The sequence below is a fragment of the Salminus brasiliensis genome, chromosome 23, assembly GCF_030463535.1.
Source record: "Salminus brasiliensis chromosome 23, fSalBra1.hap2, whole genome shotgun sequence".
In the NCBI taxonomy this organism is placed as follows: Eukaryota; Metazoa; Chordata; class Actinopteri; order Characiformes; family Bryconidae; genus Salminus; species Salminus brasiliensis.
Genome location: NC_132900.1, coordinates 29848721 through 29861353, shown reverse-complemented (window position 1 = coordinate 29861353; position 12633 = coordinate 29848721). Strand labels below are relative to the sequence as shown.

Genomic DNA, 12633 nt, shown 5'->3' with positions numbered 1-12633 from the left:
GCAATTAGCAGCAATCGATCACATGCAGAGAGTTAAATAAGGTTACCGTCGGAGGCAGCATGGAGCTGGAAGCCACTCAGGCACTGGGCTGCCGGCCAATTAGCTCGCTTCGTCGCCCAGTTGCCAGGCAGAGTCATTCGTCTCCCAGCCAATCACGAGTGGGGGGTGGGGAGAGGTGATTCAGGCAGAATGTAACATAGAGAGAGAGAGATGGGGACAGACAGGGAGTCTTTTTGGTCTTTCTGGGCCAAACACAGTGGTCAGTACGTAATGGTGGTATTGATGTAACTGGTAGAGTCTGCACACACACACATACACACACACACACACACATACAAACACACACAGAGGGAGGGCGGTGTGTGTCAGTGTTTTAGCAGGGGGCCGGGGTGGGTCATCAGCCGCATCCTGCGTGATAGCCTTTGTTTGCTCCTGGGTAATTACAGCCTGATGGCTGACAACACACACTCTCTTCACACACACACACACACACACACACACACACACACACACATCCCCCTTCTGGCCAAATCTGTTCAGTATTCATGGGGAGTGTAGCACAAGACAGCATGGGACCGCTATGTGCACAGAGGTGAGAACAGAAAGAGAGTGGGAGAGAGACATAGAGAGATACTGAGAGAGAGAGATAAACAGAGAGTAAGAGAGAGAGAGAGAGAGCTATGCAGGCTTTATGAGCGTCTGAATTACAATCCACTTCCTGTTCTCGCGCAGCTTCAGACACGCTATACGAATATAATCACCCCCATCTCCCAGACGCAGTCCGTCTGCACCTGAGAGGAATACATACCGGAGTGTCTCTCTCTCTCTCTCTCTCTCTCTCTCTTTCTCTCTCACTCCCTCGCTCTCCCTGTGTGTCTCCGTGTCTCTCTTTCACTCACACTCTCCTTGTATCTCTCCCTCTGTCTGTCTGTCTGTCTCTCTCTCGCTCACACTCCTTTTATCTCTCCTTTTGTGGTCTCTCGCCCTCTCTCACTTACTCTCTCTCTCGCCCTCTTTCTCTTGTTAATACAAGCTGTGGGGTTCTCTCTCTCTCTCTCTCCCTCTCTCTCTCTCTCTCTCTCTCTCTCTCTCTCTTTGAGTCTCTCTCTCACACACTCCTATTATCTCTCTCTTTCTCTCTATCTCCCTTCTCTCTCTCTCACGGAGTCTCTCACACTCCCTTTATTTCTCCTTTTTTTGTCTCTGGGCCTCTCTCACTCTCTCTCTCGCCCTCTTTCTCTTGTTAATACAAGCTGTGGGGTTCTCTCTCTCTCTCTCTCTCTCTCTCTCTCTGAGTATCTCTCTCACACACTCCTATTATCTTTCTCTTTCTCTCTATCTCTCTTCTTCTCTCTCTCTCGGAGTCTCTCACACTCCCTTTATTTCTTCTTTTTTTGTCTCTCTCTCTCTCTCTCTCTCTCTCTCTCTCTCTATCACACACACACACACACACACACACACTCTCTCTCTCTCTTTCTCTTTCTCTGAGTCCCCTGTCCACACTCTCCTTTTATCTTTCTCTCTCTCTCTGTCTCTTACTCACATGATGATGGGCTGGTTGCTGGTTAAACTGGGCTGTGGGGCAGCGTTGCTGTGTATAATGGGCTGGTTGCTGGTTAAACTGGGCTGTGGGGCAGTGCTACTGTGAGGCTGCTGCACATTAGCAGCTGTTAGAGAGCCTCGGATCCATCTGACAGAGGGAACTGTGTTCAGGGGTCAGTTCTGGGCTCTGTGGCTGTGTTTATTATCAGAGGGAATTGGCCTAATTCTGCCCTGCAGCCACTGGTTGGTGTTTTTCTTTGGGTTTTAAGAAGCCTTTCATTCTGCAGAATTCAGCGTGCAGAGCTTCTGCTGGACGTTTGTCCCATTTAGTGTAGCTGGACCCTAAACTCTCCTATACACATATAATATACAGCTAATGTGGACAATACAAATATAGTAATAAAGTAAATAACAATACATGTCTATATGTATAATAATATTATTAATAATTAATAATAATAGTAATAATAATAATAATAATTCCTCTCGCTTTTTCTCTCAGGGCCGCTGCTCCAGAGAGAACTGTAAGTACCTGCACCCTCCGCCACACTTGAAGACACAGCTGGAGATCAATGGCAGGAATAACCTGATCCAGCAGAAGAATATGGCCATGCTCGCACAGCAGATGCAGCTGGCCAATGCCATGATGCCTGGCACACAACTGCAGCCTGTGGTGAGATGGACTATTACACACACACACACACACACACACACACACACTTGTTTTCATACAATTTCAGGACATAGAGGTTCACATCTCCCATGTGCATCGCATATATAATCACCTATATGTAATAATAACACGGCTTATATAAATGTATATATGTACCACACACACATAGACCACCCAAGCGCTCTGTTCCCCACCACACTGACCCACTGGTATTACCTACAGTTATCTTTTCTCATCATAAATGTCACAGTGAAGTGAAGTGCATATTGAGTGTAATGCTGTATAGCACAACCCAGCCCCCACCCCCCAGCCCCATTCAGTGGTCCACATGGAGCCTGGCTCTTCACCCTTTTAATACTGAGGTATAAAAGCTGCTATTTCTACCCAGCTTTTGCTGGTAGCTGGTTTCAGATGGTCTAAGCCGGTCTTTGGTTGAAAAGCTGGTCGTCCAGGCAAAAACATGCCCTATGCTGGTAAACCAGCTGGTCATCTTGGATATGAGTTTGATAGACAAGCTTGACCAACTTGACCAAGCTGATCAACAAGCTGGTTGAACTGGTGGGCTAGTTTGCTAAAGCTGGTTGGCCAGTGTGGTCATGTTGATTGAACAGCATGACCAAGCATACTGGTGGACCAGCTGGTCATGCTTGAAATGCTGGTAATGCTGCTAAACCAGCTTAATTATACTGGTGGGACCAGCTTGGTCAGGTAGACCAGCTAAACCATTAAATGAAAATGAAAACTTACCCTATGCTGGTCAAGAGTTTAATATATATATATATATATATATATATATATATATATATATATATATATATATACATATAAACACATCACTTTTAACCCTTGCAGTCTCCAGTTTATGTGTGGTATTGAACGTCCATGGCGGCTTTTGAGAGGTGCTCACTGGTGGCCCGGTACATTTGCAAAGCAGGGTGGCACAGCGACATTTCACATGGATAAAGTCCTTACTAGGCCGAAATTCGGGGCTTAAAAGAACTTGGAAAAACTGACATCACACTGAGACATGCGAAAATGTCAGCAGAGTGACCTGAAATAAAGTGCTTGGGTCTGCTTCCATCAGACACTGGGAACAAGCCCAGATCAAGCCCAGACAGGACAACAGCTGTGTAGGAGGTGAAAAGGCTGGAAAGCCAAAGTGAGTTTAAAATAAAAACTTGGGGATGCTCAGTGAGCAGCTTTATCCACAACCACAACCACAACAACAACAACAAAGCTCAGTAAAGACTTGGCAGCGCAGAAACATACCCTACAGCTACACCGTAAAAAAAAAAAATATTGGAGAAAAAAAAGTAAAAATCTGCCAGTAAAACTGTTAATTAGCGGTAAATATCATTACTGTACAAAAACAATGAAAATGCTGTATAAAAAGGTTAAAAGGCTGTTGAACAGCTTCATTCTGTAAATGTTATCCAATGAAAACTCCCTTTTTTATCCAGTTTTATTCTTCTGGCAAATTTCTACCCACTAGTTGGGACACAATTCTGACAAAACAAAGCCTCTTGGACTCTGCCAAGTGTTCAATGGGATTCGAACATATAATCTCCTGATAGAAGTCATAAACGCTACTCGAAAGCTTGAATGCTGTTGTTTGGAAGCTGTATTTCGGTGTAATTTGACCATTATTTCACTGGAATTTCTTTTTACTGCATAAACTCATCATCAGGTCAAATCACTGGGTAATTGATCACAAGGTTGTGGGCTCACTACCCGGGTCTGCTAAGCTTCCACTCTTGTGCCCCTAACCTTTTGATTAGAAGTTTCCAATTCTGTAACTAATCATAATGCAGAAACTACCTTGAATTATTTGGTAACAGTGTAGTGTATTTTGCGGAGTCCCACAGGGTTCTATTATAGGGTCTATTATATTTGTGATTTCTGAGAGTACCGCAGTTACAAGGGTGGAGGACTGAAGGGTGGGCCTTTGCACAGTTAACTACCTAACTGCATGGCTGTGAATATTAGTTTTTGTAACAGTAGTTCAGTCACAGCTGTGCTGCCATGTGATTTTTCCAATGAAAGGAACTTTTGAGAAGCAGAACTAACCGCTGCATAATGGAATTCGGCAAAATGGCCACACGAATCATTGCAGTGTCTGTTCGACACGCCAACTTCCTTCCATAATCCTTTTGTTGCCTTCCGTTCAGCTGGGTTTCAGGTTCGAGTCCCAACTGTATCATGTGCTACCTTGAGCCATGCTTGCCCTGTCAAAGCGACGGTGCAGTATCCGCCCGGGAACTGCTAGCGACTAACTTTGGGAAGAAGGGAAAAAAAAGAGGTCAGAGATGGCAGAGAAAGACTAAGCACTGAGGGGACTTTCGTCTTTAGACAGTGAGCTAACGCAAGAGCTGTCACTGCCAAGCTGTTCCTCCACTGCAGGACCCGAGCGAGGAGATGAAAATCCACGCTGACACTTCATCGGTCAAACTCGGGGCAGTGCCAGAGTGAAAGAAGGGAGAAGGCTGCTGTTTCCCTGCGGCACACGGTGCTAGGCCGCTAATACAAACTTCGCGCGAGGGGGACGGAATGGGTTAGGACAGGGTTATCAACCCTGAGCCGTCTGATTTGAGTCCAGACAGCTGTGTTAGAGCAGGGGAAATTCAGTTTGGGTGATACGAGATGGACAGTTCTGGGGGTTTTGACCATAAACCACTTGCATTTCACACCAAACCACCATCCCAAACTAAGCTGCCTTTAAATTGTTGTCGCTGACGTCATTTAACTAAGCCTTTTTACCACCCTGTTACGTTACCTTGGAATGAAACACTCGATTTTCCACCTATCGTGGCATAGTTTTATCGGCTAGTGCTGCCGTCCTTTCGTTGTGTCCTCTCAGGGCTGTTAGCAAGCTAAAGAGAGTTAGCTTTTAGCCTTGCCCTCTATGTTTGGCTTTCTTGAGAAACAGAGAAGAGGCAGTAAAAGCTACCGCCTGCTAGTATCAGATTTTAGCCTAGTGCAGATCCCCATTTCGTCATGTGCCGAGTTTGGACACTGGCACAAGAAAAGCCACCTGGTCACAAGGCCAGGTTCCTGTAGCAACCCGTATTCCTATGACTAGCAGAGTCTGAAGGTGATGAGCTGCTCACCGGTATCAACAACGCCACATTTTCCCAAAGTCAGGGTCACATTTTACACCTTCACCAGCTCTGAGTGGGGCTTTCTCCAGTGGGCGGGGTTATATAACAAGTCAAGACTGTGATGTAACAGTTTCGGGGTTTTGGAATCGGGCCGTTTTCCAGCTCTGTTATGGTTCTGCTGGAACCCCCTACAGCAATGTGAGCATTTGGGTTTAGGTATTTGGGATTAGGTATTTCCCCTCATTCCCACTTCTTTGGATAAGGCTGTGCCTCCATTAGCTACGTTTTTGCATGCCTCAAGCTAAGGTATCTGCGTCACAGTTTCTGGCGTTCCAGCTGAAGGTCCTGGACACTGCTCTTCAGTTGCTTGTGCTTTTTAGAACTGATCAAGGCCCTCGATGCTCCAGGAAACGGCTCAAAAAGGTATTGTGAAAGCGGCCTTAATTGCATATTTGGCCCCATTCGGCTCAAACGCAGCAAGTACAATGTATCCCCGCGGGCCCCACCTGCTCTCTTTGTGGGTAAATTAACAGCACTTTCTTGTGCTGTCTTTCTGATTCTGTCTCTCTCTCTCTCTCTTTCTCTCTCTCTGCCACCCCCTTCCATCCCTGTGCTCAGTGGCTACTTGCTGGACAGTAACAACTGGTATAAAATCCCATTTGCATGAGATTTAAAGCTGTGTTAGAATTCAGGGATGGAAATGTTATGCTAAAAGGCTGCAGCTAGTGAATAAAGTTTCTGTATATCATGATTATGTAAGGAGAGCGTCATTTTCATTAGTGTTATATAAAGACTCCTGTGGCAGTGAATGTGTGTGTGTGTATGTAAGTGTATGTGTGTCTGAAGGTTAAGCTTTAGTGTGGGCAGCTCTAATGCTGCTGTTATTCAACACGTTAGCCGTGCGGAAATCATACCTGATCTGACTCACATATAAAAAAAAAACAAAAGATAACCCTAGTTAAATTTGTGCACTATAGACCTGTTCGGACTGGATTTGTTAATCAGGGGCCGGGAGACCACTGCTCTACCACTGCTCTACCACTGCTCTACCACCCAGACCAAGTAAACCCCTAAGAAACCCTTTCAAGGCATCCAGCTTTTCACTGTTACATGGAGATGTATATTCAGACAGCCCAACGTTTGGAGATGTGGTTAGAGCGCTGGGTTATTGTTTAGAGGGTTGTGGGTTGTGGGTTCAATACCCGGGTCTAATAACCATACCTATACTCTGTACCAGTTCCTCACTTGTAGCCTCACCCAGACTGTGCCTCTGTGGTTAGAGCTCTGGGTTACTGTTCTGAGGGTTGTGGGTTCAGTACCCAGGTTTGCTAAGCAGCCACTGTTGGGCCATTGAGCAATGCACTTAACCCCCTAGAGCAGTGTAACATGGCCAAACTTACCCTCTGACTGCACTGTTTGGGGCAGTGGTGGCTCAGTGATTGAACCTCTAGGTTATTGTTCAGAGGGTTGTGGGTTCAATACCCGGGTCTAATGAACTGCCACTGTTTGAGCAAGGCCCTTAACCATACCTATACTCTGTACCAGTTCCTCACTTGTAGCCTCACCCAGACTGTGCCTCTGTGGTTAGAGCTCTGGGTTACTGTTCTGAGGGTTGTGGGTTCAGTACCCAGGTTTGCTAAGCAGCCACCAGGTTTGCTAAGCAGCCACTGTTGGGCCATTGAGCAATGTACTTAACCCCCTAGAGCACTGTAACATGGCCAAACTTACCCTCTGACTGCGCTGTTTGGGGCAGTGGTGGCTCAGTGATTGAACCTCTAGGTTATTGTTCAGTTGGTTGTGGGTTTAATACCCAGCTTTGCAAATCTGCCATTGTTAGATCCTTAAGCAACCTTCCTACTGTAGTGTACTGTACTGTAGCATGGCTGACCCTGGCCCTTGAACACCTGAGCTAGAGGGGTATAAAGCCCCCCTAACATTGAGCTGTGGAGCAGTGGTAGAACTGTGTTCTCTGGAATGATGGATGGCGGAGCTCCATCCAGTACTTTTGGGATGAGTTGGCGAGTTGGGGGATGAGGTGGGGGTGGTGATCATTCCGATTAACATCCTGACCTCCCTAACAGTGCTCTTGCAGCTGACGGGAATCAAATCCTCAGAGCAATGCTCCTCCAAAAACTAGTCAAAAGCCTTCATCCCTGGGCTGTAGAGACAGTTACTTCAACAAAAGCAGGATACCAATGAATGAGCAGGTGTCCCAATACTTTTGTCCACACAGTGTATCACATATAAACTGGACCTTTTACCAGTTTTTGACTTCATTCATTCATTCGTTCTTCACTGCAATGAAGAAGAGAGCTTCCTGGACAGTAACTTGTGAGAGCAAGACGAATGAGAGGTAGGGCCTGTTGGAAAGCGTCCATGTCCAGAAGAAAATAGCGTCCAGGCTTTGCATCGCTGCTTAAGAGCGTGTTAGCTAGGTTTACTGTGTGGGAGGATATTTTGTATGTGCATACTTTATTTGACAGGCTATTAGGCACAGAGTATGCAGTGCTTCCCTCCCTCCCTTCCTCCCTCCCTCACTGTCTCTCTTTCTCTCTCTACGAAAAACAAACTGGCCATCGTTTTCTAAAGAGCATGGGTGTCCAGGTTCAGGGACGAGAGCAGCCAGGAATGTGTTAGAAATGTGCAGCAAGGACAAAAACGTACAAGCAAAAAACAAGCAATTCCACCAAGGACACGCTACCAGAATAAGTCGTGATGATGACAGTCCGCCTGGTTATCGTCCTTTTCAGCATTACGGTTTACTTTTGGCTCTTCTTCTTCATCGTCGTCATCATCATCATCACTCAACATCAGACCTCAATAATAGGGGTGTAATGGTCTGACTAGAGACGCTGTATAACAGGGATAGGTTAGGGCAATTCTAAGGGCCTACAATTGACCCTAATAAATGTATTAACTTTTATAGATAGTTAAGAGTTGAAGGGCCCAGTGCAATATCTTTTCATGGGGCCCAAAAACTCCTGGCAGGGCCCCCCGTACATTAACACCACCTCCTTGTTTCCAGAATCACTGTCCACTGTACTATGAGCTGAGCGCTAGGCCATCAGTTTCTCTGCTCTACTTTAGCCTTACGTTAGCCTCCTTTCACCATGTCCTTCAATGGTGTGGTCAGGACCCCACAGGACTGACCACCGCAGAGCAGGTATTAGTATTTGGTTGGTATTGGTGTTTTTTAGGGTGTGTTGAGCTGTGGAGCAGGGGAACTGTGTTCTCTGGAATGCTGGATCCAATACGTTTGGGTAGAGACATGAGGTTCAAAATGAGGTGGGGTGGTGATCTCCCAAACTTCTTGACCTCAGTAGCGCTTTTGTTGCTGAATACAATCAATTCCACACCACAATGCTCTTCCAAAATGCTGGAGAAAGCCTTCTTCCCTGGACAGTAGAGACAGACACTCCAGGAAAAGCAAGATAACTCCCTTCATTTCAGAAGAAAGAGTGAATGAGTGAGCAGGCGTCCCAATACTTTTGTCCATATAGCGTCCCTTAGTCCCATAGTCTCGAGAGAAGCTGCGGTTGGGCCGCTTCGGTTCTTATCAGGTAGATATACGCCGATAGACGTAGGCAACAATAAAGGCCTCGGATGGGAGGGGTTGCTTGGGAGGCTATAGATGTCCCAGCAACAGAGAGGCGGAGGCAGGGGGTATTTCTTCAGTTCGCACCACCCGCAGAGAGTGAATAGAGGAAGGGTGAGGCAGGCGCAGAGAGGCATCGGCATTAAAGAGAAGAAGAGGACGAGCACAAAGGCACGGAGAGATGAAAAAGGATGGGATAGTCGTCTCACCTCTCCCTTTCTTCCAGCCCTACGCCACCCGGCCCTCTCTCGCGTCCCCTCTGTATTTCCGTGCCTGTCTTTGATGTGGCGAGGCTGGATTTAATTTCATGCGTGGTGATCAGCTGAAGGTGATCTAATTAGGCCCCGCTAATTCCCCATCTCAGAGATGTCCTGGATTACAGAGCCCGTTTGGCCGAAGCTGGTGGGTAACAGCCTTGCATCTCTAATACAAATCCCTGTCCATCCTCAGAAAGGAGACGACCAGACGACCACAGTAGACGCAACATGTCCAAATGTTTGTGGACACCCCTTTTAATGAATGCATTCAGCTGCTTTAAGTTGCACCCATTGCTGACACAGACGTGCAAATGCACACACAGCTTGCTTAGCTCCTGAAGAGAAGTACTGCCAATAGAATAGGACTTTCTGAAGCAGATAAGCATCATGAACCTATTGGCATCATTGGCATCTAATGTCAAGCGTGGGCTAGAGGGGTGTAAAGCCCCCCCAGCTGCATCAAGCTGTAGAGCAGTGGATTCTCTAGAATGATGATGGTGCTCCACCCAGGTCTCCAGCTCCACCACACCAGCTAGCCTGGCGCCTGTGCTGGCCAACATCACTTTTAGAGTGATGAGGGGAGAAAGAGCGCCATCTATTCACCCAGAGGAAGCACAACCGATGGTGCTCTCTCTTCGACGCTAATGTCGAAGCACCATTGGCTGGGGATTTGACCTCGCCACCCCCCCAGACGCTCCATCCCATACTTTTGAGATGGGTTATGATGTGGAGTTGGGAGTGAAGGAACAATAAATGAGCAGACGTCCCAATACTTTTGTCCAGATAGTGTATGTTGTCTGTGTGTGTTGTGCAAAAACCTAGTATCTTTAAAACAGGAACTTTGGCGTGAAAACTGGAAAGCGCTTCTTCTGTGGCAGGGCCCGAAGAACCCTTTGTAGAACCTTTATTTGTCCCCTATTAGGGATTCCGGTCCGTTTCCGTAAGCGGTTTAGTCTAGTGCATTTCCCAGAATCGCAGTTCCGTATTTGTAATTCTGCTCTCGAACAAAGCATGCTATTATGTCATCAGCAACCTCTCCAACCTTCCTTCCCTTTGATTCAAGTACCTCACTCATCACCTTGTAGTCTGCAATTCTGCAAATGTGATGTGGCCCAGAGGAGGAGTTCCCCAAATTCAGGCAATGAGCTACAGTCTTACACTGTTCACTATATACAGCAGAGCAGGACTTTATTTACTATGTACTGTAAGTACCTGGTATATAATGGGTAAATACACTAATCAGCCAAAACATTAATACCACCTCCTTGTCCATTCTATCATCCTCTATTAGTCTCCTTTCACCCTGTTCTTCAATGGTGTGGTCAGGGCCCCGCAGGACTGACCACCACAGAGCAGGTATTAGTATTTGGTTGGTATTGGTGTGTTTTGGTCGAGTGTGTGTTGAGCTGTTGGGCAGTGCAACTGTGTTCTCTGGAATGATGGATGGGGGTGCTCCATCCAATAGTTATCCAACGCTCTTGGTGCTGAATGCAATCAAATCCTCACAGCAATGCTTCTCCAAAATCTAGTTGAAAAAGCCTTCTTTCCTGGACAGTAGAGACAGTTACTCAACTTTTTCTATCAACCCTTCATTGGGGAACAAACAGTAAGCGAGCAGGTGTCCCAATACTTTTGTCCACTGTGTACATATCTGCGCCATCAAACAAAAAACAGCAAATTTGTCACAATGTAAAGACTGCAGACCTGCAGTGTGTGTTCTGAGGCATGGGACACGCCCACCTCATTCCACCAAAACGGCTTTATGGTCCCTTTGATGAAAGAAGCTAATTAAGGTTATTAGCTATGTACGTCTCTCTCTCTCTCTAAAGCACAGGAGGCTAGGCTATAGCGCTAATGCGTCAGCCCCGGCAAATGATATTCAAGTGCTGGAGGTAGCGTTCATATTAAACAGCGGTCTTGTTTTAGATTAGGGGTTTTATATTAGAAACGCTTGCTCTGAGCTGCGGCGAGGCGGGTCAAAGTGCAGCCTTTCTCTCTGTGCCTACAGCAACACGACATTACCCTACACTCCAGTATACCGTGTTCTCTAACCCAGCGCTCACCCAGCTCTGCTCTTTTTGCACTCCATCACCCAAACTCTGCACCCACGCACTGAGCCGCACTGAGCCGCACTGAGCCTCGGCCATAAGGTATTTGCACAATATAGAGTCATGTGGGGGGAAAAAATAGGAATTGTATTTTAACATGTATTAAATTGACAAAAGTATTGGGACACCTGCTCGTTTATTGTTTAAAAGAGTAACTACTGTCTCTGCTGTCCAGGGAAGAAGAAGGCTTTCTACTAGGGCATTGCTGTGAGGACAACTCCCCAGCTCCCTCATAGTTCCACTGCCCCACAGCTCAAAGCTGGGGGACTTTATACCCCTCCAGCCCACGCCTGGAATTACGCATGGTGCCAATAGGGTCATGTTGTTTATGATTTGGTGGACGTTGGAACATCTTTTTTTTAAAACCTCTTCCCAGACTCCCAGACTTCTTTCTGAAGGCCCCAGAGAGCCCTTTGGGTCTGGCCATGGGGATCTTCCATGGTGACATGAGACAGGCTCCTCCAGAATCCTCCCTACCCAGGTTCTGATCTGCAGCCGATGTTCTGCTCCTGATTCTGACTTTTCTAGACTTCTAGGCTACTTGGAAAAATGGGGGGGTGTTCCTAAGGTCATCATGGGGTGTCCTAACTTTTGACTATATATCAGAACAAGCAAGTGGAACATGTGTTTGGACATGGACCTGTAGAACCATGGTCAGATACACTGAATGTATTCAACTGTATTACACATAATCCAATACATTCTACAGTCTGGCCACTTTATTGGAAACACCTGCCATGTAGTCCCATTCACTGTCCACTGACCAGGCATTTCCAATAAAGTGGCCAGCAATGTTCTGCTGATGTTCTCCTTATTCTGCCTGCAGGAACACGTTCTTGAATCTCAGACTCTTTTCTTGTTGTGTGTATTTGCAGCCCATGTTCTCCGTCACACCAAGCTTGGCTACCAACGCCACGGCGGCGGCCGCGGCAGCGTTCAACCCGTATCTGGGCCCCGTGTCTCCGGGTCTGGTGCCCACCGAAATCCTCCCCAGCGCCCCTGTACTAGTGACCAGCAGCCCCAACGTCCCCGTGCCGGCCGCAGCTGCCGCCGCTGCACAGAAGCTCATGAGGACAGATCGACTGGAGGTGAGTTCAGACCCGTCAAATATATACATATACATATATATTTATATATATATCTCACTGGACAAAAGTATTTGGACACCTGCTCATTCATTCTGTCTTCTTGCTAATCTTGCTTTTGTTGGAGTAGCTGTCTCTACTGTCCAGAGAGGAAGGCTTTCCACTAGATTTTGAAGGAGCATAGGTGTGAGGATTTGATTGCATTCCGTGACACAAGTTTTTGGACATAGAGTGTAGAACTGTCGCAACTTCAGCCAGAGTTTCAGAGAACTGTC

The 12633-nt window shown here is 46.7% G+C and overlaps 1 protein-coding gene across 9 annotated transcripts in view; it reads left to right on the top strand.

Moving 5' to 3' along the window:
* The window catches only part of LOC140545530 (muscleblind-like protein 1), a 129049-nt gene that overhangs the window by 100835 nt on the left and 15581 nt on the right, over positions 1 to 12633 (top strand). For all 9 annotated transcript variants that reach the window (XM_072668316.1, XM_072668322.1, XM_072668323.1 and 6 more), the window contains 2 exons: positions 2045 to 2215; positions 12149 to 12361. In XM_072668316.1, coding sequence (XP_072524417.1) covers positions 2045 to 2215; positions 12149 to 12361 — 384 coding nt within the window. The remainder of the gene's footprint in view (positions 1 to 2044; positions 2216 to 12148; positions 12362 to 12633) is intronic.